The sequence below is a fragment of the Amblyomma americanum genome, chromosome 9, assembly GCF_052857255.1.
Source record: "Amblyomma americanum isolate KBUSLIRL-KWMA chromosome 9, ASM5285725v1, whole genome shotgun sequence".
NCBI lineage: Eukaryota > Metazoa > Arthropoda > Arachnida > Ixodida > Ixodidae > Amblyomma > Amblyomma americanum.
The window spans coordinates 61627557-61642089 of record NC_135505.1 but is presented as its reverse complement, the minus strand read 5'-3'; the positions used below and the strand labels follow the sequence as shown (position 1 = coordinate 61642089).

The following is a 14533-nucleotide window of genomic DNA, read 5'->3' as shown; positions in this document are numbered from 1 at the left end:
TTATTTTTTCTGCAGCAAATAAATAAAAGGGATGAGCTAAAAAAATCTTGATGCATGCCCATTGACGCCTCAGAACTAACTTGCAAGCTGACTCGCGAGCTAAATGCAGAGCTACACCACCGCGAGGTAAAAAGTAGGTTGAGAATGCCTGCTAATGTCGGATAGAATTCGAATCTGCAGTGATGCTTCCCCTCCACATTCATGACTGCCATGTGCACTGTTCCTCAACAACAATAAGCAGATTTAGAATTGAGTATGTACTCTAAACGCAAGCATTTTGTGGGACGTTACGCTGTTTGTCACATGTGCACTCTTAGTCCAGAGTATGCAAAAGGAGACTTAGAGGTACTGGATTGGATTAATTTGGATGCTGCAGCATAGCGGCGCCATCTGCTTTTCAGAGCAGCAACAACTTCTGTCAACAAACCAATGCTTCTCTTTTAAGCCTATGACCGGCAGAACTATCGCTCTAAATAAAAAAAATACCTCGACTTTATTGCTCATATGTTTTACTATAGCCCAGATCACACAAAGCAAAAGCCTGATGCCCCATTTATGGCCAGTGAACATACTGAAAAACACACAAACAACGACAAATTCACTCCATTCTTCGAAGCGCACTACCGTGTTGGAAACAGTATTTTAGTGTAATCAAGAGACATACACGCTAAACTTGGGAAATAGCGTGCGTGACGCGAGCGTACGGTATGGCTCGATTTGAAATAGTGTTTGGTGTATGCGCACTACGAAGCATGCTATTTTTAGTGCACTCTACGCCTGCATAGGCTATATTAAAACTGCCCAATGAAGTTAGTGTGTTGTTAAAGCATTGCTTGTTACCTAAACAAGAAGGTAATGTTGAGACAATTATGAGGGCACAAATTTTTATGCCTCTGGCTCACTTAATGGAGTGAAACATTAAAATGCCGATTGTTTTTGCAACTGCTATCGCTCGGACGAACTGACAGCAATAGCAGGCAGTGGGCTGTTGCTAATCTTAAAGGCACACTGCCGCACTTTTTTATGCCTTATATGGGCAGCTTGGCAGTTTGAATCGAACACTGATGCTTGATGTTCAGTCACAATGCCCATTGAGGCTTTTGGGGCCTCAATGGGCATTGCAGTGTGTTTTGCATGAGTTCAGAACCACAAGGGCCCTACAAGAGGTGCACAACGAGGATGGTTGCTGCGAACTGTGCAGAGATGGTCTTTGATTTGTGTCACCTTCATTGACTAAAAATAACTGCTTCTGAGCCAGAGTGCAGGGTGTTGCAAATTGTCAATTAATTGTGGATTGTGCTTAATGTGAAGTAGTTTAGCAGGCCTTTCCAGACAGCTTATGATTAAAAATAGCGCTTGGATGAATATCCACTTATTCACTTTAGTGCTGCTTCACTGCCCTTAATTTTTTTTTGCACGAAAGTGTGAAGGCTCCGTGTCACAGAAAAGCTGGTGTTGGTGTTGATGTCATCGCGATAGAAAGATTGTGGCTGGTAGAAAAGGTGGCTGTTACAAGAGGCTCCGATAGATGGCACCAGCGGAAACCCCTGATCCTCGGGTTGTGAATAAGACTTGCTACCGCTGCGCCATGCAGGCATGTTCATAGGCCTTAGTTAAAGCGGGGCTTCATATGTATGTCTTGTGGTCTTTCACAAAATCATTGTGATTGTGAAAGCGGAAACAGTGTCTGTGTCAGCGTGGGCAAGTGGAACTGCTGTTGCGTCATATTCTTAAAGGCAGAGCTTAAGTGTCCGCCCAATTTTTTGACATAAATTTACCTTGTTAATTGCTGGGCCTCATTCTGTCAGTAGGGCGACAGGCACATTTCTCAGTGTCCATTGGACTTCACCGCATATGGCATTGGAGCACATAAAAATTCTTCAAAAAATAAAACAACCCGATGCTGCTCAATCATATGGGGTTCGCCCATGTGACTGGTGTTGTTTGGCCTTGCTACTGTTTTGCTGAAAGCTTGTATCTGCCTTGTGTGGGGGGGTTATGCAATTGCAGAAGGTGCTGGAGGAGACGGAGACGCAGGCGGAGGCCCTGCCTGGGGTGACGGAGGTGCACGGCCGCTTCTACCAGCTGTGCAGCGACTACCACCAGCAGATGGGAGACCACCAGGCCTACTACCGGGATGCCCTGCGCTTCCTCGGCTGTACAGCACTCGAACGCATACCCCGTGCGTTTTACCCTACTCTCTCTCTCTATCTTGTTGAGAAATGAAGTGTGGCTGGTTGCGCAAAGGGAAAGAGCAACAGCATGAAAACACAGCAAGAAAACTATTCCTTCTCAGCCTTTTTACACCCTACACCTATCACCCTACATCTGCCACTCTACACTTTCACCCTGCACTATCAACTTACACCTATCATTCTACACTGCACCATAATCTCATACATTGCCCTCAAAACATGTCAGTCTACCTCAACCAGCCTCAAAGAAGTGGGCATTGAGTCATCAAGAATGCAGGCATTTAGTCAATCGTTCATACTCTTTGCCCCCACGGGAATGCAGCTACCTTCCTGCAGAACTCGAATGTTGTATATCCAGGTTTTTTCTAACATTGTATATTTTATGCAGTGGTGCATTTAGTTTTCAATGCTTGTGATATGTATCCTCCCCCTGTACTGCCTTTGGCCCTGAGGGGTAAAATAAATGAAGCGGAATGAGAAATCCTGGAAGTGCCACTGATGGCAGTTTGGATTTGGTGCAAGATTTTGTCAAGGAATAAGGGTGGAGATGCTATGTACAAAGAGCTCGAGCACTGGCTGACAGTTGAAGTTTATTTCATACACATGAAAATGTGGTAAGGGTTACACAGGGTACAAGAAATTTCACAAATAAGGCAGCTTAACTGGAAGTGGTTTGTTTGTGGGGGTACTGTGCCTGTCTTATGGCAGCAGTGGTTAATTGGTGATGTTGGTCTACCATGTGGCCTATGATTGTTCTCATTCCGCTGTGGCCGCCACGGTGGCTCAGTGGTTATGGCGCTCGGCTGCTGGCCCTAAAGACTCGGGTTCGATCTCGGCCGGTGGTCGAATTTCGATGGAGGCGAAATTCTAGAGGCCCGTGTGCTGTGCGATGTCAGTGCACGTTAAAGAACCCCAGGTGGTCGAAATTTCCAGAGCCCTTCACTACGGCGTCCCTCATAGCCTGAGTCGCTTTGGGACGTTAAAACCTCATAAACCAAACCATTCTACTGTGCAATTAGGAGGGATGGCAAGTAAAAATCGATCAAGACAAACTTTTTATTTTGCTCTGAAATAAAAACAGAGGGAACTCCCGAATAATGCATCCTCCAAACAGCACACTCGCGTGAGCTGTAAATTGAGCATGCCCATTGGTACTTTGTTGTGGGCATGAGTTTAACTACGCATCATTTTCAAACAGATGTTTATTGCTCTGGTACCAATATAAAGCTGTAAAAGTAGGTTTCATTTTTAGAAATTTGCTGGAACATAATGCACATAAAGTTGTTGCTTTCAAAAAGCTTCCTCTTGGATCCATAGCTGCCAAATGTCATGGCGAGTGCACCACCGTGGTGGGTGCTTGTGTGCATCAAATTTGGACAAAAAAGAACCGGGAGCTTAGCCAAATGTGGCATCCATGGTTGTGTATCCATTGGTGATGCAATCATTGGCTTTGGTGAAAGTGTGAAGCACCGCGACATCTTCGCTGTGAAATGAAAAATATAAAAGCTATCATCAATTATCATGTTGTGTGCAGCGGACGAGCAGCGGCAGCGAGCCTTTGCCCTCTGCCTGGCTGCCCTGCTGGGGGAAGGCGTTTACAACTTTGGCGAACTGGTGAGTGCACCCCTTCTGTCTGCTTGCTGTGCAATGGTCGCCTTGCCACGTGGAACACAAAGCACAGCTCCACTTCGGCATGCAACTGTTGTGTCAAAGCAGCGTCAGCAGCTTGCTGCAGACTTGGTTGCTAGGAAGTGGAATGGGTGCCATTGCTCCTGTTGCTGTCAGTCACCACGGTAATACTGTGTTATGAACCCATTGATTGATTGAAAACTCTTTATTATAACAAAAGGTGATTGAAGAGATTGTTTAGTGGACCTGCTAGCCCGGGACTACATTGATTGCGGCCGCCGTGTTAGCCTTCGCTACTATTCCTTGCTGATGTTCAGGGTCATCGCTGAGCAGAGTGGCCTCCAATCGCTCTTTGGAGGGGTTGGGTATGGGGTCTAGGTTGGAATTGAATGTGCATGCACAGACCAGGTGGTACAGACTAAGTACCTCACCACAGTTTGGGCACTGCAGTGCGTGTAGTGTCAGGTACCACTGGTGTAGCTGTGAGGAAAGTGTTTGTGGGTGTTGGAGTTTTGTGTTCTGCTGCCTTGCATAGTGCTTTGTGCGGCATGTGGTGTGTTTGCCAAGCTTTTCTGAAGTGTGCCAAATACTTGGCATAGACATTGAGGCAACTAAGTCTTTACACTCTGCGCTATTGCCTCGGAGAGATGGCTGATGAAGAAGAGATCGGGCATGCTTGTGAGCGGCTTCTTTACCCCCTGGTGGTTCCACGTGACCTGGAAACCAGATGTCTGTGTCTGAGTCTGGGGATCAAGAGGCAGAGTCATTCGGTGTGGATTACGCTTTTGCGAGGTAGCGACAGGTTTTTTTCGAACCTGTCATGATTACAGTTTTCGGGTTAGTAGCCATCTTTAGGGTGATCGCTGCCTCCTAAGCGTGTGTGGGGTTACTCTAAACCGTTAGAGGTTTTGACCATTGCACAGTTAACCAGCTCACCAGATGGAGTTATGACTGTGATATTCATTGCCCAGGTTTTTTTTTTTCACAAAAGTTGACATTAATTTTGGGGCAGGGCTCATTACTTGGGGAAAAAGCGTTTCAACAAATTTTTCTATGACAGTAGCTATTTCACATACATCCGCTGGCACGTCTGTCCGTTTGCCTGTCTGTCCGTCCATCATCAACAAAAGCTCGTGCTCAGCCGCGTTCATGTTGCCGGTGTTCAGCATTGTTTCCTTCGTGAGGTGATTGCTCTGTCATGGCGCGATCCGATGACTTGTGATTGTTCACATTGCGGCTAGAGATTAGGCAAACATGCTGAACACTGGCCCCGAAGGTCATATGCACGTTTTTTTGTGCAAAGTAAAAAAAAAACTCTCTGGAGGACAGTTAGGAGTGTATAATGCAAGTGTTTAAGCATTGGCTGTGTGGGAGGGGTTTGGCATTTTCGCTCCCGATCTCGAGCTCACGAAGTAGCTTGGGGGCCCGAAGGCCCTGCTTCCTTCTTAGTATTTCAGTGTAGAGGCTCTCTTATAGCATTCTGGTTTAAACTGCTCCTATCCTATGCTTAAGCGCTTGCAGATGGCACAGTCAGGCATGCAGCGTACTGCCCTCTTTGGCGCTCTGTCAAGTTTTTTGAGTGTGCAACACTTGCAGGATGCCAAGGTCTATGCTGTGAAGCGGAACTGAGGATCCCCTTAAGGGGGGACACAGGTCTTTGGGACCAAAAAATCGCAAAGAAATCGACGTATCAATTTGGTCATAGTTGGATATGTCTCATCATTTTTCATCTTAATTTCTAGTTTCATGGCTGAATACCGCGTATTTCATGAGAAATCGACACGCAAAGATGCAATTTTTACAAGCGAATTCGCGAAAATCAGTTAGAAATGCCTGTTTTGCATCGCGTGTCGTGTCAAAAGTAGCCGGCGCAGCTAAGTGACTTTTATCTCGTTTGAAAGAGCGACGCCTCAGCTTTCTTTCCCGCCAGAACGAAAGGTCTACTGCGATAGGTCGCCGAGAAAAGACACAAAAAGATGCGGCAATGCTATAGGCTGTTGGACACCACGTGGCAAAATTCAAGCGCCTCATTGGCCGGCGCTGGTTTTTTTAACGTTCTGCGCTCGTCCTGCGATGCCATTTTGAAAAAGACCACTGTTTTTTTAACGTTCTGCGCTCGTCCTGCGATGCCATTTTGAAAAAGACCACTGTGGCGTGAAATCGTATCGGAAGTTCGCAGCTCGCATAAGTTTGGGAAAAAACGTAAAAAAGGCTGCAGAAAGCATTCGGAAGACACAAGTTCATCGGTAGTGATGTCAACCAGCAGCAGCGGAGTGCCTGAGCGTGGACCGGTGGATGACGCGACCTTGGCAGCCGTTCCGGCGTTCGTTCCGAGCGTGCTGCATATCGCGGCTGCAGCGAGGGAATAACGAGGCACAGGAGTGCAATTCGGCGGTCGTGATAAGCGCTTCTTTACCAGCTTCGGCGTCCGCCTTCGACACGGAGCAAATTGCGGGCTCCGCCGAGATTGGCAGCAGCGGGTCAGAGTAGGCACATTTCTGCCCAGGGGCCCAGGGCTAATCACAAGGATTGCGAAGCATGCCGATGATAAAATCGCCAGTTTGGCAGCAATTTCTGCAACCTAGCGTAAGATGTGGATGCTAGCGAACGAGCATGTAGATGCTAACCCGCCATTGCTTGTGGAGCTACCGACGTGGTCGTAGATTTGGTGGCGATCGACAGACTGCTTCACAATACAGTGTGCACCCTCGAAATCATTTTTGCAGCTTGCTAAGCGGCGGCAACGGCAAAAATGTGATTCAGGCTATTCACTGTGGGCTTTCTAAGCTGTTTGTTTTGGAAAATTAAACACTGTAATGTGCTTACACAACTTCAAAATGTTTCATTTTGTTTTTTTGCGTTTTTCTCAGTTTCATTTTCTGCACCACCATATACACTGCTGACAAGCTTTTCCCGGCTTTGGTCCGCGCGATTTTCACCATTCTTGTTTTACCTGAAAGCTGAATGATTGAAGCTTGCAATAAAACCATTAACAGCACTCTTAATAAAATGTGAAAATATTAAACAGCATAAAAAAGATCACCTTTTTCCTCGCCACTTTTATGTGAACTTCTAAACACTGTAACTTTGGCTGCAGAAGGGCTAGAACAACGAAAGTACCCTTATTGCAAGCAATAATAATAGTAGAATCCACTGGGATAAAAATTATTTGAATCAGAGTAGCCAATTTTTCGAAAAAGTTTTCAGAATATATTTACTGAAATTCTTGAATTAATAACAAACGACATATTATACACAAAAAATGGACACCATATTTGAAATCAGCGCACTAAAATACATAATAGCTGAAGTTTTCATTTTGCTAAGTCCAATATTAAAAAATTTTTCTCTAAGACCCTCTTCCCCCCTTAAAATGCTTTTATTGATTTTTTGGGAAAGGAAATGGCGCAGTATCTGGTATCTGTCTCACATCGGCAGACACCAGAAAGGGAAGGGATAATGGAGGGACTAAGAAAAGAAAGAGGTGCCCTAGTGGAGGGCTCAATAATTTCGGGGTCCGAACCCAGGTATTCCAACCCAGGTATTCCGGATGAGTAGCCGAGCGCCCTAACCACTGAGCCACAGCGGCGGGTTAGAATGCTTAAAAAACGTACCTGGGACATCATGAACTAATGACGTGCACAACCTGTGCATATTTATTATTGTGTAAATAGTTTGTGTATATTACCTCTGCCCCCGTCCTCTTTTCCTTGTCCCCTCACCTCTTTTATTTCATTTCTCTATTCGGCCTGCTATCCTTTATTTCCGCTACCCCAGCTCAGATGCTTCAGTATCGATGGCAGATGCAGGGGCTAGCAAAAATCTTTTCCTTCCTTTTTATTATTGTTTTAATAAACCACTTACTACTACTACTACTACTACTACTACTACAGTAAAGGCTCGTTAATTCGAACTCGAAGGGGACCGGAAAATTGTTCGAATTAAGCGAAGTTCAAATTGTCGTATGAGCGCTAGAATGAACGGTTATAGCGCCCCACCACTCGGGCAAAACCCGAAGCAGTCACATCTAGACTCGTTATCGCGAGCTAGGCACTACTACACGTTTGTGGCGGGCATATTCTGAGAATTAAATTCATCCGGTCCTGATGGCAAATGAAATAAATTGATTAAATTGATCGGCCAGTTGTGCGCCAGAAACAAGTACTGGAATGCATTCGCGTGAGCGGCGAGCTTTAGTGCTGGAATATATGACGCCGTTTATGCTCCAAAACATGTTTATTTACGGGGAAGGGTTGTCAAAATTAAATGTAATTGGCGAAGTGCATCTGCTTGTGGTTGTTCTGCCGAGACTCCATCAGCATCATCTGCAGCTTGCCCAAAGCTCCTGCGCAATGTCAAAGTTCTCACTGACAGAGAAGTGTCTTGGCGGTGCCGTAGTCTCAGTGCCGCCATCGCACTCATCACTGTTGGCCGTTCTCACTGCACGTGAGCCCTGTGACATCTGCTGGGAGCATGCGGCCTCAATTGTATCAGCGTCACTCAAGGGCTCCAACATCTCCCTGCTACTGTCCACGTAGCTCGCGCTCGCGGCACTAACAAAAGCCGGCATCGCCCGAAGCGCCATACTGTGTTGTTTATGCCACGTGATCGCAACCCAGTGACCGCGGCACAACGAAAACATGGAACGGTGCGGGCGAGTGCTCCGGCAGCGAAAACCTGCTGCAGCATGCACCGGAACGCGGGCTCCGTGAGTCTCATGCACTCGGCTTTTTTACTCTTTTTCATTGTTTTAAATCTCTGGTAAATTTGGAGCGTGTTTTACTCACTATGTGTGATCTTCTATCTACTAGGAGCGGTGTCAGCCAGTGTCTTCTAGTTCGAATTAACTGTAGCTTTTCCCCCATTCAAATACACAGGGCTGCGCAGGGACCGAGGTGTCAGTTCGAATTAACGAGTTTGTACTGTACTACTACTACTACTACTACTAATACTTAAAACTCCTTACTTGCTATGAATGCGAAAGCATTGTGCACTACTGTTGTTTCTGTTGGTGCGTTTTTGGTTGATTATGTCTCTCGTACAGTCGAACCCCGCTGCAATGAGCGTCGCTTCAACGAAATTTTTCCAATTCACCGTCAGCTCGCCATAAAATGTAATGGAACAAATTCTCACCACAACGAATCATTTTTGGGGCGTGTTTTCGCTTCGAAATTTTTGCTATGTGAAGCCGGGTTTTAAAATCTATCTTACAATAAAACAAGCATATTGCCGCCCATCTGTGTACTTCCATAGGTCCACGCTGCTTTGTTTCACTGAACTTTCACTGGAACCAATTGATCCACTCATTCAAACTCACATGAAGACTGCCATTGCTTGGTGGTGATGACAATCGGGCTGGCTGCCTTGCGGCAAGTCGCGGGTGCAAGCTCCGGTTTTTTTCCAAGCCAGAGCCGCAACCAATCTGTCGCCAAAGGGCGCAGCAGCCTTTGCACTAGTTTTTTTCACTCGTGCTTGTGCAGTGCAATCGACACGAGCATGGCGACTTTGTCTAGGAAGCGGCAGTTTCTTTCTTCCGAGGAGTTGAGTGATGAAGCCATAATTGAGGGCGTTCGCCACAGCAACGCATCATCGGATGATGATAGTGGCGCAGAGAATTAGCACCACCATCTGCACTAAAAGTGATGGAAACATTTGATGTGCTGCACAGATTTATTGGTGCTCACGATGGCGATGTCGTGATGCAACTGCTCATCGAGTGCGAAAGTTGTGCCACAGCAGTCGTGACAAAAAAAAAAAAGAAACAGGAGAAGCTGACCAACTTCTTTGGAAATAAATGATGTTTTGGGAATGTGTTGTCCAACTTGACAGTGTTTTTGGACTGTTTTCGCCTCAACGAAATTTTGCGCGCGCCTTGTCACTTCCGTTGTAGCGAGGTTCAACAGTATTCTGTGTGTTTGTGTCACTTAGATCGCATTGGCCACCAAACTGCACGCCATTTGGAGATCCATGCATATGAGCAGCGAATCACTCATTACGGTGGTGTTACTGGTTGCATGTATGTGACTCTCATGACACCCAGAGTGACTGAGCTTAGGTAAACTTTATTGATGCATTTTTATGTGATGGCTTCCTCAAGGTCTTGGAGTAGTTCTCAGGAGTTGAAGTCCTTCAGTGAGGTTAAGTTCTCCATCGTCCGGCTGTATTGTCCTTCTGAATGATATCCCTTTTCTTGTGGTGGTAGCTCTGGGTTGATGGCCATGACTGCCACTTTGGGGTCTGTGACACAGCACCCCACATACTGCATGTCTTTGATGGCATTCTCGTTAAACACTAACATTGTGAAATGCAGTGATGCAGCGCTTATTAAGCGATGCACCACTGCACTGGCAGGTGTCTATCACAGCCACCGGTAGCGATTGTGTGACGCTTGTTTCTCTTCCCGAGCAACTTCTCACGCAGCTTACCCAAGTTATGCCCGAGCCCACTGTCGCAAATTGGCAACACGTCCCCTGCTGCTGAAGGGGAACGATGTCACGTGCATGTTCGAACTAAACAACAAAGAGAACAAAAAGATCAAACAAAACAGAACGAAGCCGTATTTATAATTTAAAGGAAAAGGGCCAATAAGAAGCGAAAACACGAAAAATGCACACTCAACAGGCATACAACACTACAGAAATAAAAGAAAGAGTTCACCAGGTACTGAGCATCCCAGGTAAAGCGGGGATGCCATGCAGACAGGACGGAATGCGGGTTGATGAACTGCAACGTGTCGCTGGTGTTGCATCGACGGAAGCGGTGAAAGAGAGCTAGGTGATATCAGGAGCGAAGAGGACTGCAGGAAGATGCCGGTGGTCTCCGGTCAACCGCCCGAAGAACTTGGCAGCAGCAGGAGAAACGTAGTCAGATCCCGTCGAAGGCGTCGCGAAATGCCAGAGGCTTAAAGTAGGCTATGCAAGAGTGCCTTTCGGCAGCATGGACCCTCAGTCCATTGGCTGCCACCTCCACACTTGCAAGGAATGCAGGAGGCTTGCGTCGGTGATGCAAGGGAGGTCACAGCAGCACGGACCCAACGTGCGATGGCTGCCACTGCCACGCTTGAATGACACGATTTCCGCTGCCCCATCTCCCTTCACACCTCGGTTTTTTTACACGTCAGCTCTCCGGTCCTCGTCCTCGCCACGCTCCCTGTCGCCGTCACCTCACGCACACCATTTGCACGCGCGCATGCACAACGCTGGGCTGGCACGCACAGCGCTCCGCTGTCCGACGCACCACTGTCGACACGCGTTCAAGAATCCCCAATGATTTGGTGTGCACCTCACACCTACCCAACTTCCTATCATTGGCTGCAGCTTGTGCGGCGCTCCTTTGAACTTACCTGAGTTACTGTGTGGACAGAAATTGTGGACACTTTCTGTACATGCCACATATGAGGCAAGTAATGCTTATGCATTAAAAAAAGGAATTTTTAGCAACAAAAGTGGTTGGTGGGTTCATTATGCAATTGGGTTCATTACGCAAGTAAGTGCGATAGATACGGCGTGTACGAAGACGGTGCTTGCGGAGAGTAGGAGATTGGCCAAAGCTGTGCTGCACATGCGCTCCTTCAGTCGTTTAGCAGTGGTCTCCTTTTTATTGTTCAATTTTCATCTATTAGTGTTTAGGAATTACATATTTTAAACTGCAACTGCTGTGGTTGCTTAGTGAATGTGGCGTTCAGCTGCTAAAACCAAGGTTGCAGGCTCGACCCCTGGCTGTGGTGGCTGTGTTTAGATGAAAGCAATACGCAAAAGACACCTATGTACTGTGTGACATTGGCGCATTTTAAACACCCCCCCGCAGGTGGTCAAAATCAACCTGGAGCCCACGAGTACGGTGCCTCTCTCATAGCCCTTGAGTAGGTTTGGGACCCCACTTACCATGCCGTTCCATTGTAAACTGCAGTGGACAAGAAAAAGAAAAAAACTAACGTTAGGGACATGAGCCTCGGAGCCAAGCTGCATGGTCTATCTTGTTGCAGTATCATCTTATGCCTTTACCTTTGGTTTACAACATCGTTGATTTGAAAAGCTGCTAGGCTTGAAGTGCAACAAAACTAATATTTGAGGCCTGTGCACGTCATGTGTCGCGTAGAAAGACGTGTTCGGAACAGCACCCCACAGCGAACGCTTCTTGAGGTCGCGGTAGAGAAATGGTGGTCCCACTTGTATTGTAGCACCAGCTGCTGCTTTCCGCCCATTTCCTGAACCATCTTGTTCTTGTGTGAGGTGTGCCCTTCCAGTACTGACCTGTAACGTCACTCCGCCACTAAGGAGAGTGTGACTAATTTAATGCTTCATGAGAACACTCTGCAGGCTTCTTTGCCATGACAGCATTGAGTCAGATCGTCATATCAGACCTTTCTTCCTGCCCATGAATATGGTGTTCTATGGCCTGCACCTGTTTTGCAGAATTAGGTATTCTCTACAGATTATTCCCCTGCTGGATTATTATTGCAGGATTATTATCATGTGATGCTTGCTCAGAGATGTACATGTGGAGAATACTTGGAGAGATGGCCTCGTTTGCACCATGCATATTTCATTAATTTTTTTATGAGAAGAAAGGGGGCAAAAGTAGGTTTTCAGCATCAAATTTCTTGCCCGGAGGGCGTAGCTAAACGGGGAGTTAAAATCCTTAATCTTTACCTGGTCTTATAGTAACGCCATGCCTGATTCTACCTAGGCAAGGAGGCAGGATCTATTCACTTGCATCAGTAACCTTTTCAGCACAGTGCCTAAGATTGTGCAGCACCCGACCTTTCAAACTGATTTTTGAACCATCTGAAGATGTTCTCCTGAAGTCAGTGGTGCCAGCTACATTTGAAATCCCTGCTGAACAGAATGGGAGGGCCATTTCATGCCTAGAAAGAAGGATCATGTAAAATAAAAATAATAAAGATGGACGTCGCAAAGTTCTACAGTGCACCTAGGAAATGCTGTCTTGGGCTGTAACATTTTTCTTCTCTCATGAGGTTGAATGTTTTACTGAAAGAAATTTCAGCTGATTTTTCATTGTGGGAACAGCTTTGTGGGAACTGTTTTATATGGGACTTGCCATGCCTTGCGCACTCGAGGGGCTAGAGTTTTCGTCTTCTTCCTCGCTCGAGCTCCCGGCTCTCTTGCACGCCCAGAACGTCTAATTAACCTGGTTTGAGTGCTTCGACCGTTTGTCGGTGACAATATAAATGAAGCTAGTTAATTGAGCATGTCTTTTTCTTTTTTAAATAAGGATGAAATTTCATGAATGTGAAAATCTGCAGCATGCTTGAATTTCTGAAGTTGTTGAGCCATTTGCATTATTATTGGGAAAATGGGGGTTTAAGGTATATACGTACGCAAATGTCCAGATTTTTCTTGACAATGCGACGTAATGTGTGCCTGAAAGGGATAATCTATCGATGGGTGTCGTTAATATGATGGGGTCACTTGGATGTGGTGGGGTTTGCCTTTCTTTTTTCCATAACCTCCTTCATGTAGAGAGCGTGTCTCTTGGTCTACCGTGAAATAAGCAGGGTTCGTAGCAGTCCTTGAAACCCTTAAAAACCCTTGATATTTAAAACTCTATATTCAAGGCTTTGAAAACCCTTGAATTTTTTTAGGTGCTGGGAAGTCCTTGAATTTTACGCTCAGCTAGGGTTTAGCAGAATTGAGTGTCTGGCCACATTCAACGAGTCCTAATCCAAGTCAATCCAGTGTACTTGTTTCTTGATCATTTCCTGGTGATTAGCGTGGTTCATGTGCTGTGAAGAAAACTTCCAGAGTTTTTCCGCTATGCCAGGAAGGTGCAAGTTTCAGCGGTCCTGGCTGCATTATGATGTTTATAAGCAGTGGATTGCTCCGGATCCCTCGGACTGTCATCGCGCGAAGTGTAGGGCATATTGTAAAACATTTGACGCTTCCTCCATGGGCGAGTCGGCACTTAAAAGTCACATGAGAAGCGCAAAGCACATTGCAAGCGTAAAAAATGGAGCGCAAGGAAACTCGATTCGGAACTATGTGGTGGCTACCGTCAGTGAGCGACCGGAAAGCGTCATGCCTTCAGTGTCATCAGACTTGAGTCATGCGTGCGGTATGAAGGAACTTGTGACCGATGCCAAAGTACTGTGAACTTTGAAAGTGGTAGCTTCCCGCTACTCGTGCAATTCGTCTTCGCACACAGGGGAACTGTTTCAAAAGATGTTTCCCGACAGCGAAATCGCGAAAGCCTTCTCCTGCGGTTTAAAGAAATGCGCGTACGTCCTTTGTCACGGCCTGCGGCCATATTTTCTCTCGTTTGCAGCGCGAAATAGAGCAGTGCGGCTTTTACGCTGTCCGGTTCGATGAGTCATTGAACGACTACCTTCAGCGGAAGCAGATGGATATCCACGTGTGGTACTGGGACGCCGTTTCTGAACGTGTAACTACCATGTACACTACACATCAGTCTTCATGGGACACAGTGCGGCAGAAGACATCCAGGAAAAGCTTTTGAGTGCCTTAGATTGTTTGCCACTTTCAAAAATAGTTCACTTGTCTATGGATGGGCCCAATGTGAATTTCAAATGTTTCAAAAATTTGCAATGTCACCTTCAGAACAACTATCAAGTTCAGTGCCTGGAGTTGGGGACTTGTGGTCTTCACACTCTGCACAATGCGTACAGAGCAGGTGTTGTTGCCAGCAAGTGGTGCCTGGATACCCTCCTTTCAAGCCTAAGTGGCCTGTTT

General features: G+C 46.4%; 1 protein-coding gene across 1 annotated transcript in view; it reads left to right on the top strand.

Moving 5' to 3' along the window:
- Positions 1–14533, top strand: part of Rpn9 (regulatory particle non-ATPase 9) — a 56417-nt gene that overhangs the window by 21078 nt on the left and 20806 nt on the right. The window contains exons 7-8 of the mRNA XM_077638137.1: positions 2011–2182; positions 3730–3809. Of these exons, the coding sequence (XP_077494263.1) occupies positions 2011–2182; positions 3730–3809 (252 nt within the window). The remainder of the gene's footprint in view (positions 1–2010; positions 2183–3729; positions 3810–14533) is intronic.